General features: G+C 41.5%; 7 protein-coding genes and 2 long non-coding RNA genes across 13 annotated transcripts; 5 read left to right on the forward strand and 4 right to left on the reverse strand.

Moving 5' to 3' along the window:
• The first annotated feature begins 1,693 nt into the window (after nucleotides 1–1,693).
• LOC135433643 (uncharacterized) lies at nucleotides 1,694–2,582 on the forward strand. Of its 2 annotated transcripts, none has more exons than XR_010437120.1 (4): nucleotides 1,694–1,870; nucleotides 1,934–2,122; nucleotides 2,206–2,369; nucleotides 2,432–2,582. It is a non-coding gene; the product is annotated as an uncharacterized LOC135433643 (long non-coding RNA). The 2 variants fall into 2 exon arrangements; XR_010437119.1 differs by having other exon boundaries at nucleotides 1,694–1,866.
• A 1,696-nt stretch (nucleotides 2,583–4,278) lies between these two features.
• On the reverse strand, nucleotides 4,279–6,401 carry LOC135433717 (uncharacterized). The gene is made up of 3 exons (XR_010437129.1): nucleotides 6,224–6,401; nucleotides 5,924–6,169; nucleotides 4,279–4,490 (listed from the first exon to the last, which is right to left on the reverse strand). It is a non-coding gene; the product is annotated as an uncharacterized LOC135433717 (long non-coding RNA).
• Nucleotides 6,402–7,088: 687 nt separating this feature from the next.
• Nucleotides 7,089–9,509, reverse strand: nes (nessy). 2 transcript variants are annotated; one of them, XM_064689896.1, is made up of 4 exons: nucleotides 9,276–9,509; nucleotides 8,815–8,920; nucleotides 7,725–8,755; nucleotides 7,089–7,664 (listed from the first exon to the last, which is right to left on the reverse strand). In XM_064689896.1, the coding sequence occupies exons 2-4, from the start codon at nucleotides 8,891–8,893 to the stop codon at nucleotides 7,353–7,355; spliced, it is 1,422 nt and encodes a 473-aa protein (XP_064545966.1). In that variant the 5' UTR covers nucleotides 8,894–8,920; nucleotides 9,276–9,509; the 3' UTR covers nucleotides 7,089–7,352. The 2 variants fall into 2 exon arrangements, with proteins under 2 accessions (XP_064545966.1, XP_064545967.1); XM_064689897.1 differs by having other exon boundaries at nucleotides 7,313–7,664; nucleotides 9,302–9,509.
• A 231-nt stretch (nucleotides 9,510–9,740) lies between these two features.
• Bet1 (blocked early in transport 1) lies at nucleotides 9,741–10,493 on the forward strand. 2 transcript variants are annotated; one of them, XM_064689902.1, is made up of 2 exons: nucleotides 9,741–9,975; nucleotides 10,041–10,493. In XM_064689902.1, exon 2 carries the CDS (start codon nucleotides 10,093–10,095, stop codon nucleotides 10,444–10,446), a length of 354 nt encoding a protein of 117 aa, XP_064545972.1. In that variant the 5' UTR covers nucleotides 9,741–9,975; nucleotides 10,041–10,092; the 3' UTR covers nucleotides 10,447–10,493. The 2 variants fall into 2 exon arrangements, with proteins under 2 accessions (XP_064545972.1, XP_064545971.1); XM_064689901.1 differs by having other exon boundaries at nucleotides 9,756–9,975; nucleotides 10,033–10,493.
• Nucleotides 10,494–10,701: 208 nt separating this feature from the next.
• On the reverse strand, nucleotides 10,702–12,330 carry Max. Its single transcript, XM_064689900.1, has 5 exons — nucleotides 12,082–12,330; nucleotides 11,957–12,022; nucleotides 11,700–11,807; nucleotides 11,103–11,226; nucleotides 10,702–11,031 (listed from the first exon to the last, which is right to left on the reverse strand). Exons 1-5 carry the CDS (start codon nucleotides 12,124–12,126, stop codon nucleotides 10,895–10,897), a joined length of 480 nt encoding a protein of 159 aa, XP_064545970.1. The 5' UTR covers nucleotides 12,127–12,330; the 3' UTR covers nucleotides 10,702–10,894.
• Nucleotides 12,331–12,684: 354 nt separating this feature from the next.
• LOC135433716 (SOSS complex subunit C homolog) lies at nucleotides 12,685–13,123 on the forward strand. Its single transcript, XM_064689903.1, has 2 exons — nucleotides 12,685–12,818; nucleotides 12,887–13,123. The coding sequence occupies exons 1-2, from the start codon at nucleotides 12,708–12,710 to the stop codon at nucleotides 13,121–13,123; spliced, it is 348 nt and encodes a 115-aa protein (XP_064545973.1). The 5' UTR covers nucleotides 12,685–12,707.
• Nucleotides 13,124–13,153: 30 nt separating this feature from the next.
• On the forward strand, nucleotides 13,154–14,450 carry Mettl5 (Methyltransferase like 5). The gene is made up of 2 exons (XM_064689899.1): nucleotides 13,154–13,641; nucleotides 14,235–14,450. The coding sequence occupies exons 1-2, from the start codon at nucleotides 13,154–13,156 to the stop codon at nucleotides 14,386–14,388; spliced, it is 642 nt and encodes a 213-aa protein (XP_064545969.1). The 3' UTR covers nucleotides 14,389–14,450.
• A 23-nt stretch (nucleotides 14,451–14,473) lies between these two features.
• Aldh7A1 (aldehyde dehydrogenase 7 family member A1) lies at nucleotides 14,474–16,509 on the reverse strand. 2 transcript variants are annotated; one of them, XM_064689895.1, is made up of 2 exons: nucleotides 16,370–16,476; nucleotides 14,474–16,160 (listed from the first exon to the last, which is right to left on the reverse strand). In XM_064689895.1, exon 2 carries the CDS (start codon nucleotides 16,153–16,155, stop codon nucleotides 14,527–14,529), a length of 1,629 nt encoding a protein of 542 aa, XP_064545965.1. In that variant the 5' UTR covers nucleotides 16,156–16,160; nucleotides 16,370–16,476; the 3' UTR covers nucleotides 14,474–14,526. The 2 variants fall into 2 exon arrangements, with proteins under 2 accessions (XP_064545965.1, XP_064545964.1); XM_064689894.1 differs by having other exon boundaries at nucleotides 14,475–16,156; nucleotides 16,370–16,509.
• Nucleotides 16,510–17,919: 1,410 nt separating this feature from the next.
• Nucleotides 17,920–21,011, forward strand: LOC135433605 (uncharacterized). The gene is made up of 6 exons (XM_064689758.1): nucleotides 17,920–18,047; nucleotides 18,119–18,200; nucleotides 18,266–19,027; nucleotides 19,085–19,496; nucleotides 19,643–20,107; nucleotides 20,173–21,011. The coding sequence occupies exons 1-6, from the start codon at nucleotides 17,920–17,922 to the stop codon at nucleotides 20,889–20,891; spliced, it is 2,568 nt and encodes an 855-aa protein (XP_064545828.1). The 3' UTR covers nucleotides 20,892–21,011.
• Nucleotides 21,012–21,847: the final 836 nt, after the last annotated feature.

Below are 21,847 nucleotides of genomic sequence, written 5' to 3' on the forward strand. Positions count from 1 at the left end.
ATCAAACTTGCTGCTAAATTGGATTCGGCGTGGAACTGTAAATGTAAAGTGTAATGGCGATTTAAAAGATTATTACAATAATCAATTTGCGGAATCTGATCAATATAACTTATGTAGGGTAAAAAATAATTAATACTTCATTTTACAAATAGAACTCGTGAATATAGATCATGACAAGCACGTACATTCATATGTAAATATGTATACACACATTTCTACATATGTACATATGTATTATTTGTCAATTCCCTCTTTCTATTGCCTGTTGGGATGTGTGCATGTGTATATGCATGTGTGTTTTTGCTTATGCTCTACAAATGGATTTATTTTATGATCGTTTTATGCTTATTTTTATATGCGCCGTTTTATGTTCGCTTTGTGCATTCGCAAACAAACTCTGTACAAGTTTAACCCTAGTATTCAATTGCGCATTCTACAATTTGACCGAATTTAGTCCTCATATACCCGATTTATTGCCATTTAAAATATCAGATTTCAATGTCACGGGCCTGATAATAAAATGTAATAATATTTTGGATTGTATGGACCGGACTGCTAATTGGCACTCCAAACTTCTTATTAAAATTTAACTTTTTTGGGTGACAACGAATTGTGCAGAGTTTTCACACTGTGTTAATGTACAATTGACTATTTAAAGCGATAAGCGCATATGCACATTCCTACCTATTCCGTGATGCCTTCTGCATATACATACATATGTCTGTGTGTACCTATTTATAGATGTGTGTGTGTATTTTTGATTGTTTACACAAAACTAAGTTTCGCGAGGCAAAGGGCACAATTAGAGGTAATGCACAAGCACGCATATGCACATACTGTTGTACATTTTTGGCGATTCCCTCTCCATGTTGTCTATTTATGTATGTACATATATGTACGTGTGATGGCTTGACTGGCGTTCACTTCAGTTTTTGGTTTGCACCGATTTTCGTCCACTTTGCGTCTACGCATCATAATTCTGTTTTAGTTAAATGCCAGCAGCCGAGTAAAGCTGTTTAGAAATATTATTAGTGAAAATTCTCGGGTAAATACCGTCTGTATTTATAATGGTATACGTTTTCGGACTCGCACGGACTAAAAGTATTAATTGACATTTCAAAAAATCATATTTTAAAGTATAACAAGTATGGAATCAAAATTTTAAGAGTTCGGTTGATTTTAGAAATTCACAAATCCTAAAAGGATTATCATTATCCGAAGTCGGACTTAAATCAACCGATTTAACGCCATTCAAAGTTTCCCATAAAATAATACATTTTTCATTTCGGAAGATCATTTGTAAGAGTCCGATGAATCAGTAGATAATGCACTAGCACGCATATATACATACATACGTACGTACGTGCATATTTGCCCATTTTCACTGCAGACATATGTTTGGGTGTGTGTTTCGCAATTGATATCTACTTTTGCTTGTGTGTAACTGCTTTTCCGGTTTCTACCTTTGAATGGCGCTCACACTTATTTTTGTTGTCGGCTATCGGTCCAAAAAAGAATTTACATATGTACATATGTTGTGATCATTTTCTTCCTCTAATTTCTGTGCGCTGAGAAAAAGTGTGCTCGTATATATGTACATATGTATAAGGCAAAGCGGAAATACTTACATATGTATGTATTTTAAAAGCTTACAAAATTCTCATTAATTTTTTTTTTAATTTTTCAGACAAATCTGCAATGGACGTTGGTTATTTCATGTCATGGATATACCTTAAACAAGATCCTATTCTAAATTTTGACCAAAATGACAATAGTTACATCAACGTTTCCAATCTGAGTAAATTCTAAACTCAAGATCTTGTAGAGTTCTGAAGATTCTTAAGGCTTTCACGAATCCTTAAATATGTTTGTATGACTTTACAATGTATTTTAGTTTACAAAAACTGATTAATTTTTCATTCCGATCTTTCAGCCAAATCTGCCAAGCTTATGGACAATAAAATGTTCAGTATCGTTGGTATCTGGATGATATATTCTTGGCTATTCTATACAATGTCTAAACATTTTCATAAATGTAAAGATGTTGCCAATAATGGATCGGTGCTGAAATCTAAATTTGTAGAGTTCTGTCGATTTTAAAGGCTTGCCCGAACTCTAAAAGGTATGTCTTTCCAAAGTCTGTCGTAATTTAACCAATATATTTTATTTTACAAAAACTAAGTAATTTTTCATTCTGTCTTTTAGCCAAATCTTCAAAGCTTATGAAGTAATATATTCAGCTTCATCGGTACGTGGAGATTTCTATATCTAATTTAAAAAATGTAAAGTTGTTGCCATATCTGGATCGGTTCTGAAATCGAAATTTGTAGAGTTCTGTCAATTTTATAGGCCTTCATGAATCCTTTAAGGTATTTAATTGATATATTTTTATTTACAAAAACTAATAAATTTTTCATTTTGTAATTTTCAGCCTAAACCGAGCTCAAAAACTGTAACTGGAAGTAAAATTCTACGTTTTTGTTTAAACAAATTCCTAAGAAGGCAGCTATTAAATTAGCTAAATAATATATGCATAATACCCTTTTAGAATCCCCAAACTCAGAGTGTTAAATTGCGAGTGTCTTAAGCGGACGAAAAAACCGGCGCACAGAAAATTAGCAAGCGATCTAAATTCGAGTGAGAACAATGCGCCACTTGACTAGCATACACACCCACACAAACACGTGTATGCGCTGAGCTGCGCCAAAGCCAGAGATAAGCAGTCACCTGTTTGTGTGGGTGTTCGCTGTCATTTATCTACTTGCGCTCATGCACTCACGACTTTTTTGGTGCTGATCGTTGATTGGTCCAATCAATAACAGCTTGCATTGCCGTTCTCTGCTGGTCGCTTGCCTGCTCTATTTTCTGAGCGCCTTTTTTTTGGTCCCCTTTGGTTAGTGTGGCCCTATTAGTCAATATGGCATGTTGTTATGCTGCGAACGATGGTCTATTTAGCCTATTATTATGTTAGTAAGGGCAATTACCGCCCTTTCTTTATTAATATACGTTTTTGAACTCGTACAGATTAAAACTATTAATTGATTTGTTTTTATGTAATATAACATAAAAAACTGTATATATTTGTATAAATGGACATGTCTTGTTTTGAGCAATTAGCAGCCTGCACTAATAGTCATATACATACTTATATGCATGTACATTTTGATTATCTCTGCAAGCATATGTTTGGGTGTGTTTTCGCAATTGATATCTTATTATGCTTGTATGTAATTGCTTATGCGTTATCTACCTTTGAATAGTGCTTACTATTTTGACAAAAACGTTTATTTAACCCTTTGATTTTTAATTTGCTTGAACGCCAAACGTTAGTAGAAATCGGTCGTGATATAATGGACATATTTTAAATTAACCAATTTTTCATTTTGTATTTTTCAGTCAAATCTGCCACACCAATGGACAACATATAATCAGCAAATGATCGCTATTCATGGTACCTAGTTGACCTCTATATCCTTGGTTATTCCATACCATGGAAATAGTCCTAGCGAACCTAAAGGACCGAGTTCTAGCAAATATGCAAGAACTAGGTCCAAAAATATGTATGCTTCTTTTTACAGGGACCCCCATCAACAGCCCCGCCCCCTGTATGGTTTCTAGTTGACTAGCATATCCTTGGTTATACCGTACCATCGATATAGTCCTTGGAAACCTAAAGGATCAGATCCCTGCAAAATGTGCATTGAAATGTTCCAAAAACATGCATGCTTTTTCTTTCAGGAGCCCTTTTACGTTAGCTGCAGCTGCAGCTGTTGTTTAACAGCCGCCTTACAGCACTCATTTTACATGATCTGTTACTTAACACTACTCATTTTAATTGAGTTACATTTCTGAAAATTTTTCTCCGAAGAACTCGTCGACCTTCTAGGCATTTATGTTCGCCTGGTACTTGAGCGGAATTTAGGGCAAATTTGGTACCGGCGGTGAGGGTGCCCCTTTTTACTACGTCACTTTTCGGCCGCAAAAATATTATTTGTCGACCTTCTGGGCATTTATGTTCGCCTGGTATTTTTGGGAAATTTTAGTAAAAATTTGGCACCCAGCCGGCGACCGGGGCGCCCCTTTTGGGTATGCAATGAAATTTTTCGGCAGCTAAAAAATATTTTTTGTCGACCTTCTGGGCGCTTCTGTTCGCCTGGTATTTTGGCAGATTTTAAGAAAAATCTCGGCAGCCAGCGGTTGCCAACAGACCACCCCTGCGGGTATGCAATGGATTTCTAAAAACAGTTAATTTTTGAATTTATAAATAAAAAAACAGGATTTTCATTTTAAATAATGCATTTATTTTTGTTTAAATTTATAAAATAATTTTTTTATGCTTATTTTCTTAATTATTTCTCTTAAAGGTGTACAAAACGAGCATAAATTAGAATTTTAGCTTAGTTGTTCTTAATTAAAGTCCGATCCTGGAAAAATTTGCTTTGTCCCTCGAGGAGATCCTTGGAATTCATTGCAGTCCTTAATTTGTCAATCTGAAATGATAAAAACACAGTTAAATTAAACAAGGCAAAAATTTATAACTGCAGTTTATGTAACGAAAAAAGGACATAACTCGGCCATATCCTTGCAGATTTTCAAAGGACATGGTGCGTTAGGATCGTATAGACTCACTGCATCGATCTGCATCAAAAAATTATGGGGTCATCTAAGAATCATATGACTCGAAATTTGACTTGTGAAATTTCAGTCGCGGAGCTCACGAAAATGGTCCGAATACACAAATCCTTGAATATCTCCAAAACTACAAGGACGATCTTAATGAATTTTGGCCAGTTGGTAGTCCTGGTCAATACAATTATTTTGACACATGACTCGCCAGGACACGCAAGGATTTGGTCGAGTTATGGCTTATTTTCTTCAAACAAAATCGTCCTTTAAAATCTTTTATCTGAAGGACTTTCGTCCTTTTGGTTGCAAATTCTTAAATGGGAGGGCGAGGACTATCTGCTGGCCAAAGGACATCCCGATAGTCCTTTAAATGGCCAAGTTAGCCCGGATATTTTCGATTTTGGCCATTTTTGTGACTAGGAAAAATTTAGGTGAAATTTTTGTTGAATCCTTAAAATCCTAGAATGCCAATCGATAGTCCTGCTCCCCACGAGTTCAAAAAAGCATATCCTTCCGATATCCTTAAGGATTTGGCCGAGTTATGACCATTTAAAAAATGTCCTTTTTAGAAAATTGGCCATATTTCGGAAACGACAAGGACGATTCTGTTGTCCTTTGGCCAGTTTATTGTCCTTGTTCATATGAGTTAGATGACACAGGACATGTCGAGATCCGCAAGGATACGGCCGAGTTATGGCTTTCTTAATTTACAAAAAAATTGTACTCATATCTAGGCTGTCTGAAGGACTTTCGTCCTTTTCATTATATTTTCGGAATCAGGAGGATGAGGACTATCGGTTGGCCAAATGACATCATGATCCGCAAGGATACGACCAATCTACAGTCTTCTTTCTTTACAAGCAAATACCTATTTTTCTCAGCTCATTCAAGGATTTTCGTCCTTTCTATTACAAACTCTTAGTTGGCAAGGCAAGGACTGCATGACGGCCAAAGGACATCAGGATTGTGCTTGAAATGGATAATTTATGGCCGATTCCGTTATAAATATATGGCCAAGGACTATTTCGTTGCCTTCTAGCTATTTAGTACCTTTGGTCTATACGAATCACTTAATACAGGACTCGTCTGGGTCGAAGATCAGTATAGTTCTTGAAGTGGCCATTATTGGAGCCCAATTTTTTTTGATTTGTGAAAAAGATAAAAATGTCCTTGGCCAAATACTAGCGCTATTAATACAAGTCAGTTGACAGTTTGTGATCCGCACGAATGCGACCGACTTACAATAATGGCCTTTTATCTTGGGTTGGAAAACCAATGAGACTCTGAAGTGACTTACCTAGCTGTGAATCCAACAATCGGAAGGGTATGACAGCATCTACGCCGGAAGCTGCCAATACCATCGAGCCCATGGCAATAGCAGGCGCGAGAGAAAAAGAGCAAACAGTCTGCTTCAGGCTGCACAATAGAATTACGATCACGTAATTACGAGAAGATAATTGGAAGACGTACAACAGATGCGCCCAGATTAAGCAGCTACAAAACATCCGACATTAAATTAGCAATGCTGTTGGCCCAAAATCACCTGAAATTATTGAATATTGTAACATGAACAGAAATACTAAGCTTATGCTCTTACCTTGTATCACAACGCGCAACCTGATGTGATGCTATTTCAGTCTATGTTTATGATATCTGTTTTTAAGCGATCACGTAATTACACGGAGATAATTGGAAGACGTGCACCAAATGAGATCAGATGAAGTTGCTAGAAAATATCCGTCATCAAATTAGCAATGCTGTTGTCCCAAAATCACCTTAAATTATTGGACAATATTATATAAACAGAAAGACATTAAGCTTTTACTCTTACATTAAATCATAGTGAGCAGCCTGATGTGGACCTATTCCAGTCAACGTTAAAGATATCGGTTTTCCATCCATTTGGGATTTGTAATGCGCAAACGTTCTCTTAATCCACACAGCTGCCTTGCAAATGTATCCAACACATTCAAATTATTAAGTTACCTAACATTTTTGAATGCAAATCGATGGTCCTCAATCCTGGGAGTTCCACAAGGTGTGTATTTGCCAGATCTTTAAGGATTTGGCCGAGTTGTGGCTAATAATTGAATTTACTTTGTGGAAAAATAGCTCTACCTCGGCCATATCCTTGCGGATTTTTAGAAGACATGGTGTGTAAATAGCCTGAAAACACAAAATCCTTAATATCATTATTTATTATTAGTCGAGGTCAATACTTTGCGGTGATGTAAAAGTTAGCGAATCTATTCTTTAAGTCTTTATGATTATACAGTATTTACAGGGATATATAAATATCATAGTTTTTAATTTTTAACTATCCAATTTCTTTGCTTTAATTTTATTTAAAGTTGCTCTTTTCATTTGCAGTTCTTGACATTTCGTGAATATATCAAAATATATTATGAATTTACTTAAGTAGGGCATAAAATTGTCGATTAAGTTAGATAAGTCTCGACGCCGTTAAGCATTTTATGTACAAAGAGCAACGAAACTGTTTTCATTGACTAGACATTGCTTTAATGATGAATGCAACGGCAAAGGATTCAAAAGATGTGACAAGCTAACAATCAACGCTCTCATAGTTAGGCTTACATTTTTTACATTCGATACAAAGTTAAATATTATTAATCGGTAGCGTATTTTGGTTACGGCTTTGTGTCAATGTTAAAGGAAACAAATCAAATTGTTTAAAAAATTTTTCAAAATGTTTATACGCTGATTCACTAATCTGTGGCTTGTTTTATAGTTGTTGTTGGCCCTGCTTGCCGATCCTTGGGCTGGATGCGGAGATAGTAACGATAGCCATTATACATGACCGCCCAGATGAGTATATATATGAACCCAAAATAGTTGACTGCACTATACACGGTAATCCAGCGTTCGTATTTGAGAAAAGCAAACGAGGTGAGACACCAGCCCATGTAGACGATATTGTACGATTTTAAGCACAAGAAACTGAGTACAGTATAGATCTGGGAATCGTTCAACATTTCACCATATTTGGGCAGCACGTGTTTGGTATAAACAAATTCAATCTGTAAATATTATCGCATATAAATATAAATCATACTAACCCAACTCCCCCTGAGACTCACCTGCTTTTCAGTGCTGACAATCATGTACTCCATTAGGAATGCCATGTAATAGCCACTGTGATAACCATGCCATACAGCCAAAAAACCTAATGCAGCCGCGTAGCTGATATTGCGATTGTTAAGGAACTTCAGGCGCTTGAATATATAGTGACCGACCCATTGATTAGTGTTTACATTGAAGCTCTGCACATAGTGCTGCATGGTGTTTCCAGCCTCAAGTAGCGACAGCTTTACATTGCTGCAGCCGGACCAGTCCGGATTTCCAAACGCATCTTTTCCCATGTAGGTAAATCCAATGCACATTAGACCGCCCTCTGCAAACAGCCAACACGATATGTACTTATAAAGTGTGAATTTGGCCCAGAATCCCAAAAAGTAAATGCGCTTGATGAAGGACTGCGCCGCAAATTCCGGCGACAAGAAATAGCTATCCGGCAGAAAGTATAAGCCAACTTGGCATACAAAAAGATAGAGGACACCGACACCCAGGCGATTAAGACCCGCCTGTACACAACCATCGTATTTCCGATACTCGCCATTGGTGAAACTCTGATATCGTCTGTAGGGAAACTGAGGTCCAACCAGAAAACTACTGGGAAAATATGCAAAGGCCAAAAGCTGGATGTATGAAGGTGGCTTCTGCAAAGCCGTTTCCTTTTGTGCTTTCGAAAGCGCCTCTTCCGGCTTCAAGCCATCGGCCACATCGAATCCAAATCCAATCATGCGCAGGGTCAATATGCAATGCGGCATCGTCCACAATATATCATACTCATTGCTGGCCGTATAGTAGTAGCCCACCAGCAAGTAGATCATATGAAACATAAAATTGAGTACCAGCAGAAGAAGAGGTGCGCTGCGCAGCAGGGTAACCAGCACATAGGTGACGGTTATGGCCAAAAGTGAGTGATATGTTTCCTTGCCATAGTTGTAATAACATAAGCTCATGCCGCAGAATGCAAAAAACAGATGATGCAACAGCTTCACCTGTATATTAACAATCAGTTTATGATAAATCGCCGCAATTGGATAGCCTGCGGGATAAAACTGATTATTTGGGAGCGTATTCATTTTATTTATAAAATATGTTTACCGGCCAGCAGCGTCACCAGCAGTCGAAAAGCCTCCACGGGCACGGCAACCTTTTTGGCCAGCACCTCCGACGGGTCCATAACGGGTTGGTGATGCTGATGGTGTTGCTGCAACGGAGCAAGAGATGCCTTATCAGTAAATGTACTGTATAGTTTGCTTGTGCTTCGGTTCAATGTGAAATGATTAACGCACGCTTATCATGATCACTAAGAGGGGTAAAACAAGCAGTCAATTTGTTGCTCTTAATCAGCATGATTACGCATTAGCACAGCACACTGCCCAGTGACGCGAATCACGGTCAATGTCATTGCAGAAGTTCCACTGGATGACGCCGAAATTCATGTCTGCTAAGAAACAGATATGCAGGCTACACTGTTACTATGTGATCAGGTTAATATTCTAAGTGTGTTTATTGAGTAGGGCACAAAGGTTTATTAAAGCAATTAAAGTGTAAATTACTACCTTGGGAACTCTATTGTTGGCGTTACCTAATTAGAATTAGAGTTAGAGTACAGGTAATTTACACAATGCCAGGTATATACATTAAGTTTGATTTAAAAGTCAACCAATCCAATGACTGAATTTTCGCCGGAATTTAACACTTCACATAATTTAGAAAATAGCTTAAAAGTTGCTATGGCAAACGGATTTAATAAAGCAAACACGCCGTTCGTTATGGCTTCACAGCTGTTTGTCGATATTACTAGTTCGATTAAAATATTTTGTTCACTCACAATATCTAGTTCACTCACAATATCAGAAAGTTCACAATGGGTCTTATAAAAAGATGCGGATGTATAAGACAGTATGCTGGATTCAGTCTCTAATGACATATATAAGTATAGGCACTGAATCATATAATATTCATTTACACTTTAATTAAAATTTGAACGATAAAATATAATTATTACTATGAAACTTAAATTGTGTGTCATACCCACACAGTTCCGTTCATTAAAACTGGGATCGAGCTGGTTCGGAACTAAAGTGGACTACTCTGATAAACATTACATTAAACAAATTGACTATTGCACAGACCTTCATTTTGTCGATTAATTAATTTTAAAGTAAACTTTATAGTTAACCTACTGAATGAATCACAGGTCACACCGATTGAACTACTCACGAATAACAGCGAACGCAGCAGCTGTTTTGCCTCTGAGTATGAAATTCCCTGTTTGGTTTACGTGTCACAACTTAATTATTGGCTTTCCCGTAGTATTACAGGTAAATTGATGCAAAACTGGCACACACGGGCAGCAGCAGCAGTGGCAGCAGCATGCGACGCAACAATTATCCATACCAGCCCCTAAATCAGCATCCTGCTCCCAGTGGCCCAGCTGGACACGATGCATTGGAGGCCGAAAACGAGCGCGCCGCCGAGGAACTGCAACAAAAAATAGGCGCACTCAAATCCCTGACCATAGACATTGGCAATGAGGTGCGCTATCAGGACAAGCTACTGCGCGGCATTGACGATGACATGGATCGGACAGGTGGATTTTTGGGCAACACAATGACACGCGTCGTACGTCTGGCCAAGCAGGGCGGCGGCTCCAAGCAAATGTGTTACATGTTCCTCTTTGTCATGTTCGTTTTTGTGCTGCTGTGGCTCACGCTGAAGTTCAAATAGTCTGGCCGTGTTTTATTTTTTAAATATATTTTTAAATAACTATAAAATTGTGGTCAATCTTGAATCGGGAATCCTTATATATTACAATATATAAGCTAATTCATAATTGTGCTTCAGCTCTTTAACATATCGCGCATAACAATTTACAATTTGTCTTATTTCTGTTATCCAACAGCATAAATGTAAGCACTTAATGGACCTCATCAACCAAATTTACAGAAGAGTTGTATTTTTACTTATAAAAATGTTTAGATACTTACAAACTTTTATTTGGTTAGAGTACAAAACAGCATACACACACTCGCAGACACACTTTAAGGTATAGATGGGCACAACTTTGGACTTATGTTGTAATGATTTTGATGCCCTCGCATTGGAGTTTTGTTTTGATTGATTCGTTTACGATGCTAGCGTAAACATTACACATTGCCTGTTAGCTCTTTAGGGGCTATGCATGAAATGTCTTCATTTTTTTACTACGCCGACTGAAGTCAGCCTGTTCCAAGGCGTCCTCCACATCGCTACTTAGATCGTCGCCACTTAAGAAATCTGTTCCATTTGACGTGCTTCCCTCCAGGCGACGAACTGCGATAAGCAAGCAAGTAATCAAGCTAAGCATTTATATGTGTATGTGGGTATTTTCTATTTGTTCTTACTTTGTTCATCCAGAATGCTGTTCTGCTTCTTAATTTCCTCGATGTCCTTTTGGTTCTCACTTATTTTGCGGCGCAGCGTTTGAATGCATTCAGTGGTTTTCTTGAGTATCTGTGCGCGACTGGCCTTTAGTGATAAATGGCGAAATCAGTAAATTTTATAACATGAGTTTTTTAGGGACATGGATATGGTACGGTCCTGATATGGCAGGCATTTTATGATAAGAAATATTCATTCAGCAAACATAAATATTCCTACTATTTAGCAAAAATTTAAATATTGAGCAGGTACCGATTCATAACTCAGAATTTACCTAGGTAGGTCAGCTTTTAATCAGAGATTCTATTTTAATAATTGTTGTTATTCTTAAATGCTGAGCTGGTATCGATTCGTATCTCTGAATTTACCCAGATCAGCCTATAGCCTACTTTAGTCTGGTTAGTCATGAGATCCTATTCTCCTTGTAATAAAGCCATATCGGGCCAACATCGGACAACTTACCATATAAATCCATAAAAAGAATAGGTCTCCTTACTTATGCCCCCTATTCTTCTTTTTAGTAGGAGTTCCTTGCTATTTGTAAATATACTAATGCTCACCTTTTCACCCTTTAACGTAGGCACCGCTTCGCGCAAATTGGTAAAACTCTCTTTGATGTGATCTCGTCGACGGCGCTCCAAAGCGTTGTGGTGTGCTCGTTTTTCGGCCTTGAAATAATAAAAACAAACAAAATTCACAGTCTTGCAAGTCAGGCAGCAAGCACAGCAACAACAATGGGAGCATGTGTCTGTTTATAAACAATGACAGCGTGGGTCTCTGTTATTATTATTGCCCTCCTATTCTGTGGCTTGCTCACCTGCGTAAAATTTGCGGTACTTGTATGCCGCGAGGAGCCCAGGCCATTATCAGAGTCACCATCGTCCTGCAAGGAAATATGCGATATTATTTATGACGTCAATTGCGTATCGCGGTTGTGCTTACGTCACTCTCGATGTCAATATCTCTGTCGTCATCGCTCATACTCATTTTGTCAGTTCTTGTTCACGTTACTTCAAGTAAAACAATTTATTATAAAGCACTCTGTGGGCGTCACGCGGGTTTGTTGATATTTTATCCTAGCGTCTCTCTGGTCGCGTGCTATTTATTTTGTTTGCCAGCGCACGTTTTGGATACCGTTCAGTGTGACAGCAATCGGTAAACACCAAAATACACAACATCTTTATCCAAATACTATATGTTTATGTATTACAAATAATTCTGCTCAAATATTATTTTCGAGCGAATCACGAAACATACTACAATATTCAATGAGTTTTACATCAATAATGTCTATGGACATGTATATAATTTATCTTAAATAATAAAATATAAAATTACATCGAAGAATAGTCATGATGAAACATCGCTTTGGTATTTAAATACCGACAAGTGTTAGATGAATGAACTAATTCAATAGTTCCGTTTAATAAATCGTTCGTTGGAACCAATTCCGAACGATTTGATACAGGTTTAATGCATACAAATAAAAACAGAAACGCGTGTTCCAGCGTTTTAACAGTTTAATTTCGTTTTATTTAGTTATTACAACAAAATCTCGCCTATTTTTGATGGCTTTTCCCACATCAAGTGCACAGCAAGCCGAAACCAACCGTAAAATACTTGAGGAAATACAGACCAAGAAGCAGTTGCTCATTGGGCTGGGTAGCACAACGAATCAGGTGAATGTAAATTATAGAAGCATTGTCTTTGAATCTGCTTAACGTTTTTTTTTTGATTTGCCTTTAAGATGCCCGCACCGCAGCTGCTTGGCCAGCCGACAGTGACAGTAGAATTTCCGCAGAGCGTAAGCGTTACGCCTAATGCCGCTGGCGGCCTCGGCGCGCCACGATCTGCATTTAATCCAACGAGCTCTACTACTCTGGGCTTCTTTATACCGCAGGATTCGTATTTTGGAAATAGTTTTATACCCGTGCTGCCACGCCTGGAGCCACTGCCGACACCGGCAGCGCCCAACGCCAAGTAATTTCTTAGCACAGTACACACGTCCCTCCATATGGCTCGCCTAAAGCTGAAGAAGCTGGAGGAGTATTTGCAGTGTGTCGATGGCTTTGAGCAGCCAAAGATTCTGCTGGAACAGTATCCAACACCACCCCACATAGCTGCATGCATGACGCATCACATGCAAGCGCAGCACGACGACATTGAGGGAAAGCTTGTGGCTGATCTGGGATGTGGTTGCGGTATGCTCAGCATTGCCGCCACATTACTTGGAGCGCAGCTTACTGTTGGCTTCGAACTCGACGACGCTGCCGTGGACATTTACCGCCAGAATGTGCTGGACATGGAGCTGCCCAATGCAGATTGTGTGCGTGCGAATGTGCTGCAATTGCCGGGCAGTAAGTGGGATAATGCCTTCGACACGGTGGTTATGAATCCGCCCTTTGGCACCAAACATAATGCTGGCATGGATATGCGGTTTTTGGATGTGGGCATGCGTCTGGCCACAGGAGCTGTCTACTCGCTGCACAAAACGTCCACACGGTGAGTGGCAGCTGCAATAGTCTTAGAAATAATATGCTCTGACTAAGTACCTGGAAAGGGAGAGAGCAATGTGAATGTTATGCTATTGACTATAGGCTGTAAATTGAAAATTTGTACTTTATTTATTGACGTTAATGGTGCTATCAGAACAGAATTCAAGTCGGAACTGTATATCATCAACTAATTACAGTTTATATGCGCGGGCAGTTAAATTAGACGGAACATTGAGGAAATTCTCAGTTATTTCTACAGACAATATAAGCTTTTCTATATTATGTAGTTTTATATGTCATCTACAAAATAAAAAAGAAATCTTTTTCTCAACTCTCTTATAAGAAGCAAAACTGTGTTATCGATCTGTTAGCAAGATTGTTAAGCATATGCTATTGGAGAAAGTGAGCCTCATATATATACTAGTATCCGGGTAGGAAATTATTTAGAAATTTTTCAGCTCAGGAATGAGAAGCACAACAATCTTATCGATCTGTTAGCAAGTTTCTGAAGCTATTGAGAAAAGTCAGTATTAATAAGCCTTAAATGAACATATTCGCTATTATCTATAATTAAAATTGTGTTTATATTTATTTTTGCAGCACTTACATCCAAAAGAAATCCAAAGAGTGGGGCGCTCGGAGTAGCGTAATTGCTGAATTGCGTTATAACATCGAAGCCAGCTACAAGTTCCACAAGCAGAAGTCCAAGGATATTGAGGTTGACTTTTGGCGCTTTGATGTCAGCGAACTGTGACACAGCTCAACACAGCAAGAAACATTTAGTTAAGATTACAAATGAAATGCATTTTTTTTTGACATTTTTATAATACAATTAACACTAAAAAAACAAGATTAGCAAAATATAACCGAATTCCATGCAAACGTTTTCTTTTCACTCTACGTTAAAGACAACGCCCTGAGCACAGGCCAGTTCGCCCGAGTGATTCACCGTGATGGTAGCACGCTTGCAGTACTGTTTCCAGGCATCTGATCCCGATTCGCGACCACCGCCCGTAGCCTTCTCGCCGCCAAAGGCGCCTCCAATTTCAGCGCCGTTTGTGGTGGTGTTAATATTAACGATGCCACAATCGGAGCCCTGGGCACCAATCCATTTGAAGGCCTGGCTAATATTCTCCGTGAATATGGCCGAGGACAGGCCCTGCTCCACCTCATTGTTCCAGGCAATGGCCTCGTTCACATCGCGCGCTTTGAGCACATAGACAATGGGAGCAAATGTTTCACGATGCACAACGCTTGCATCATGGGACAGTCCAGTGATAATGGTGGGCTCGACATAATGCCCAGCACGCTCCAAAACACGTCCACCAAAGGCTACAGTGCCGCCCAGCAGCTTCGCCTCCTCGATGGTCGCTTTATAGCTGTCGACATTCTGTTGTGTGTGCACGGGTCCCACAAGTGTTTGCGCCTCCAGCTGGTGGCCAATGCGTGGCAGTAGCTGCGCATACTTGACAGTCAAAGCCTCCACAAAGCTATCGTGCAGTTTCTCGTGGACAATGATGCGCCTTGTGGTGGTGCAGCGCTGTCCGGTGGTGCCAATGCAACCAAAGAGCGCCGCATCTAAGGCCATTTTAATATTGGCCGACTCGTCAACAATTAACGCGTTATTGCCGCCCAACTCCAATATGACCTTGCCGAAACGACGCTGCACCTCCACGCCAACATCGCGGCCCGTCTGGCAGCTGCCCGTGAAGCTCAGCAGATTGACGCGTTTATCGGCGACGAGAGCAGCACCCACATCTGTGCCACCTTGGCAGAGGCTGACCACCGCCGGCAAATTGTTGCGTCGCAACACCTCGGCGACAATTTTGGTGGTAGCCACGGAGACGAGGGGGGTGCTGGGCGCGCCCTTCCATAGCACGCTGTTGCCTGTTGTCAATGCAATGGCTGCATTCCAGCCAAAGACGGCATTGGGAAAATTATAGGCCGATATAACGCCCACTAGGCCCAGCGGACGCCATGCCTCTAATATGGTGTGCTGGGCACGCTCCGAATTGATTACCTGGCCGGCATAGATGCGTGAGAGACCCACGGCATAGTCGCAAATGTCAATGAACTCCTGTACCTCGCCCTGACCCTCACTGTAGATCTTGCCCACCTCCAGAGAGACAAGCTTGCCCAGCGGCTCCTTGTATTTGCGTAGCTCGTCGCCAATTTGACGCACAATCTCACCACGCACGGGTGCTGGCACCTGGCGCCATTGCTTGTAGGCCTCGACGGTCAGTCCAATTGCTTGCTGCAGCTCCTGTACGTTACCCTGACGCACTGTGGCAATGGCCTGACCGGTGCCAGGATCGTAGCTGGTGATGGTCGGTCCTCGACCCTGCCAGTGGCCAGAAAACACGCCGGGATTATCACGTTCCAGACCCAGATCCTTAAGAAAACTGTACTCCGGCTGATCAATCAAAAAAGAGGCACTGCGCAGCTGCTGCTGTTGTCCCGACAATAGCCTGCCACGCTGGGCTGGCAACCGTCTCGTCAAATGTCTCAAATGTGCGATCATGCTGCCTCAAAAAAACAAAAAGAGCCAATGAGATTTATGGATTACTGATACGCCTGATACGCGCTCCGTATCGCCCCGATAAGCGTTGACTTGTTACTGCTTTATGGGCGTCGGATGTGTACTGGAAAATTCCGAGTGCGCCCCCAGCGACGAGGTCTGCTGCTGATTAGCACTGCATCCCAGGCAGGGAGAACCTAAATTAAATGCCACTCACTTTTGTAGTCCACTTAGGTCCGCTGCTTGCCGATGTGCTCCCTGCACCGCTCAGTTATCAACTGAGGCGCTGGAAAGTCCGAGCCAAAGGCAGCAGCAACAGCGGCAGCTTATCGCATATTAAATGAGAAATAATTATACATATACGAGCATACGGAGAGCGAAAGTTGGGCATTATCTATAGGTCTCTCTAAACGACAGTTACACCTTTTAAAATGGAATCTTATAGTAAAGATTAGGTTAAACAATAAACATCTATTATTGAAATGCTAAAGATAAAGCCTTGCTGTCAAAATGTATTGTACTCAGCTAAAATTTGTTTAAAACTACAAAAAATATTGTTAGATTGAAACGTTGGCAGCGCTATTCGAACTAATTCAGAACTCAGAACAACGCATAAAATATATACATACATACAAACTACATACATACATGATAATATAAAGTTTATTAGAATGCCAGCACTAATTGTTAATATAGAACTTATATCAGACCATGAAATCTGTATTGGGAATCGCATCGCAGGGCGCTTTTTTTTTAAACAAATTTTAATTTTAATTTGCAAAGAGTAAGAAAATAAGAGAACGTTTACAACAAGGCTGCCAGACAAGCCGGTTCGAATCTAAAACTCCGAGTTACCATAGACCAAGGAATTAATACTAATAGCAAACCAATTCGCCTAAGCACAGCCAATCAAAGTCTGAATCGAACCATATCTTTCAAAAATAATTTGTCTTAGCATGAAAAACTTTTGAGGATGAGACCCCAAAGCAGAAATAACATTGGCCCTACCATTGGATTAATCTTGCCATATGTGGTAGACGCCAATTTTGGGCATAGCTAAAATTTAGCCCGATACTTCAATATGAAAATATCCATAGCTTAAAATATTTTCAGTAGAATGGGCAACTAATTGACAATCATTTCATCAAAATATGAAAATATATAGCTAGCTAAGGCTCTAATAAAAATCTGGGATCAAGGATATTTCAAACTTAGTTTGCGATCCCAACCTAAAGGCAGGTTATGCCGAAATCACCGACATACATTCATAAAAATGTAAGGTTTAGTAGATTGCCGCTAAGAAAAGACTCGTTCGTCTTTTAAATATATATATAATATATCATATAATATAATAATGAAATGACCTATTAATTTACCTACACAGGTCGTAAGATCCGAAATTTTAAATGTATGCTCCTTGCTGATCCCATTTTAGATAACTGCAAAAAACATTTTAGAGTTTTACTGTCAAGCTTTATCATCCATCATGAATTTTGTTGGTTGTCCTGGCAACATTTGAAAATAAGTTAGCTGTTTGTTCGATAGCGAATAATTTTGGCCAATCAGTGTTGCAGTTGCAGCTGAAAGGATTAGGTAAAAAAAGAAGAAAATGGAGGTGCTCGAGGAGGGAAATTTAATGGACCGTGTGCCCATTTTGCTGCAGCGAGATTTGGAGTTTTATCAGGTGCCGAAAATAACCGCAATGCGAGCTCTGAGAAAAAACTAGTTAACACATTGTTTTCACGTTCTCATTTCGATTTGATTCACATGCCACATGCCCCACACGAGCAGACGCATCAGCGCGTGCTGCAGGAGCCCATTTGTCCGGGCGTTGTGGGTGGCAAACTGGACTTTCCACGCTATGCATCGTTTGCTTCCATAAAACTAATACGCTGGTAGGCTGTGCCCTCAAAAGGGACACATTTGTTTTGGTGTTTTGGTGTTGACCAAATTTAGTTTCCTTCAGGTGGGAGGATGAGTACTTTGCTTCCTATCGCAAGCATTCGGGCTTACTGCACACCGAAAAGGAGCTGAACGAGGGCGATTTCGTAAGTGTAAACTTGGAAATGTTTGGGAGGTAGTCCTAACCTGTTTCTAATAATATGCGATGCAGAGCAGCGTTACGGTTAAGACCTCCGATCCAGATAAGTTTGTCGGTTTGGTAACTAAATCAGCGGATCTTCTACTGGAGCACATACATCGCCTGTCGCAGGAGTCACTGGATCATGCGGATCTCTCGGTGCTCACCGCCACCATTGGCGCCGCCGCATTGGTCAAGAACTCGTTAAGCGTCTATATGCAGGCAGCCACGACCACAATATGCCCACCCAAGGGCGATGAGAAGGGTGGCGCCCTGAAGCTAAGTCTAAAGCAATATTCCCAGATGTCCGAGGCATTGGCTGAACGTCTTCTGGATCTGCACTGCCGCCTGCTGCTGTTGTATATCATTCAGGATGCGGACTGCCTGCATTGGGAGGACACTCAGCCGTTCTTTGAATCGGAACGCGGCTCGTATACGGTGCAAATGTGGTGGCATTATATGCGCGGTACCAAAACCGATCTCTGGAACTCTGTGCCGCCAAAAATGGCACAGAAAATCTTTGCCGGAATGCTTAATGAGACGCTCAGTGTATTGACGGTGCGCTACACGCAGATTGTGACCAGCGTGGCCCGAGCCCAACTGCATCTGGTGGACATATGCAACATGCTGCTGTGCATTGCCGAGTTGTTGCCCCATGTCTGTGACAGTGGCGAGGCCTATGTTGGCCTCCAGTTGAGCAATCAGAGTGTCATCGTGCGGGACATTCATGCCAAATGCAGGGAGCTCTTCTACTGCCTGTTACTCCGTGGTGCGCCCTTGGGTGTCCTTTCTAAGGTGGGTTACCTATGTATTAGCATCTTCTTCATCTCGCTACTTTATATCCCGCGACAGGTCTTTCGCAAAGGCCTGGATAACATGGAAATGTTTAGCTCGCGTCATGGTCTGCCCAGCGCTTGGATTATTTTCGCGCTGCCGCGATACTTTCCCAAGGAGCAATCCTGCCAGTGGGTAGCCGAGTTTGCTGATCTTACCACGAACACAGCCATATCATTGGATCTGCGCGTGCTGCTGGCCTTTCCGGAGGCACACTGGTCCTATCTGCTGAAGATTCTGTTAATGAGGGATGCCTATCTAACGGGCATTATAATGCGCCATCTAATGCAGCATTTGCCGTCTTCGGAGAACTTTAAAAATGTGGCCAAGCATTCGTTTACCAGTGCGGAAGGTGCGCCATTGAAATGCGAGGCCTTCCTTTGCCGTGGCGAGTGCTTCAATGTCACCGACTCCATAGCGGCGGATATAGGTGCGTCATAATTGGCAAGAGAAACTCTTTTTACTATACTCAGCCGGTCTGTCTTTCCAACTGCGTCAGGCCATCTGTTAGTCGGGCAATCTTGACTAGGTCACTCTAACTTGATTCTTAATGGGATTTATATATTATTCATGCAGATCCTGTGGGACAGTCGAATTATCAAATTGTGCTGTCCCTCACATACCTGGTTGTAGCCGTGGGCAAGGCTGTTGATATCAAGTCCTGTCTGATCAAGACACTGGAGGAGCATGCTGTGAGCGGCTGGAGCGATTGCCTGGACAAGCGTCAGGTGTGGAACCAGAAGCGCACCCCTTGGCTGGAGGCCATCATGCACTTTGTTTACCCAGTGCTCGACTGCGTCGTCGAGATGCTGATCAATGCCGTGGAGAACGGTGCCAGCATGTATCAGGCCATGTCCCTTGCATTGACGTGCGTCTCAGAGATTTGGGATTGCATGCCCGAGGGCTTGTACAAGATAACAGCCCTGCTGCAGGATATAATACCAGTGTCCACGCGTCCACTGGGTGATTCGGTGTTGCTGCAGGTGGTTTTCGCAGCTCTCTACACGGAGCTCATCAAGACGGCAGAATCACACGAACAGGGTAAGTCTCAAGGATGAGTTGTAAGCTCCACGTGTGTATATGTGTATCTTTGAATTTTATGGCAGCCAAAAATGTCGACAAAGCTGCCATTTGTTATTCGCTATCGGAAGCGATTTGCTCCGTAGATGAGGATGACAAGCACACTGACCAGATCGAGCTATTTTTGAAGCAAGCCAAGGAGAGCATTAATTTAGACACGGATTTCGGCGGCAGCAGCTGCGGCCGCGGAGCCGGCGGCATGAGTGCCGTTAGCACCGTTAAAATGGATGACCTGGCCATAACCAATGCCGAATCGGAGCGCTTGAGTCACAGTCCGCCGGCCAATTATGCCATGGAACTGGATGTGGGCATTGCCGATTATATAGCCGAAGTGCTAGCCAGCGATGTGCTGACCACCAACATAGGTAAACAGGCGCTGAAAGTGCTCTATAATTATCTGAAGTTCAACAAGGATTGGCTGCTCGAGCAACTGGGCACGGGCGACAATGAGCCAAGCCCGTTTCAGGGCGTGCTGGGCCAGAACATACAGGAAGCCAAGTTCTCGGTGCTGAGGTCCATGTTCTTTATAGGCAATACACCCTTCGACCAGCTGCTAACGGGCTCATTAAAGATCGACTATGTCAGCTGGCTCCAAATGCCGCTCTCCCTGAACCCAGAGCGGACATGGCTGCATCTGACGCGTCGCTGCGACTTCCAGGAGGATGCCAAGCTCGCACTGCCCGAGGTGGCCATGGTGGCGGGCATCAGCAAGATAATGAAACGGCGTAAGGACTTCGCTAAATAAGAAGCATCATTAGCATTGCGCATACGCCACGTTGTACCAGCAAAGATGACATTAATGGCGCATAAGGCAAACAGCACGATGGCTTCTTAGTTCCGAAAATGCTCATAGCTAACAGATGAGAGATCCAGAAGTTGTAGACAAAACCTGAAGCAGGCTAAAAAAATATTTACTCCCCAACTACTCCTGTGTTTAATGTGTATGGTGGAGGAGCAGGGTGGGGGCGGATGGGATGCTGGCATTTTCACTGCCGAAAATGTTTTTGTCCACAACTCTGCGTAGATGGCGCAATTGTCAACTGCTTCGCGTGGCAGCAGCGCCCCTCGCCTTGGCCACGCAGTGGGCCAGTTATGAAAATTACTGAAACGACGCCAACAAACATACAAAGTGTTGAACAGGGTGAGGACAACGGGTGGGGCACAAGGGCAGGCAGCTGAAGCATGGAAAACACACCAGCAGCAGCAGCAACAACAACACGCAGGGCAACGTGACAAAAAAAAGCAAAGGAACTGAGAGTCGGCATAAAAGACAGGAGGCAGCCGCTGTCTTTTTAATAAAAATAGTTTATGGCAACATTAAGACAATTTTGAGATGTCAAGCTCTTAGTTATGCCATAAAATGCTTGATTTAATGTTGGTTCCACTTCAACAATATGTGAATCCAGTTAACTTTAATCGAGGTAGCTTTTAAACAGAGAACCTATCTTGAATAACGATGGAAGAGGCTTTTTTTAATAATTTAAAAAATAAACTGATTTGGTTGTGGAAAGCACACTTATATGCGCATTGGAGTGTACTATTATTTTGATTTACAGCTCAGCGCAGAATCAATCAAATAGTAAGTACTTCACAAAGTAGGGCATCCCGTTGGCACGCTGGCCGCTTGCTGTGGCCCACAGAGTCAGAGTCAGGCAGCCTGAAAGGCGACTAAGGACGATTGCTCTATTCATTCACTTGGCG

This window comes from Drosophila montana, unplaced genomic scaffold (genome assembly GCF_035044405.1).
Source record: "Drosophila montana isolate Dmon_TW-CO22-7 unplaced genomic scaffold, ASM3504440v1 contig_3218_1, whole genome shotgun sequence".
In the NCBI taxonomy this organism is placed as follows: Eukaryota; Metazoa; Arthropoda; class Insecta; order Diptera; family Drosophilidae; genus Drosophila; species Drosophila montana.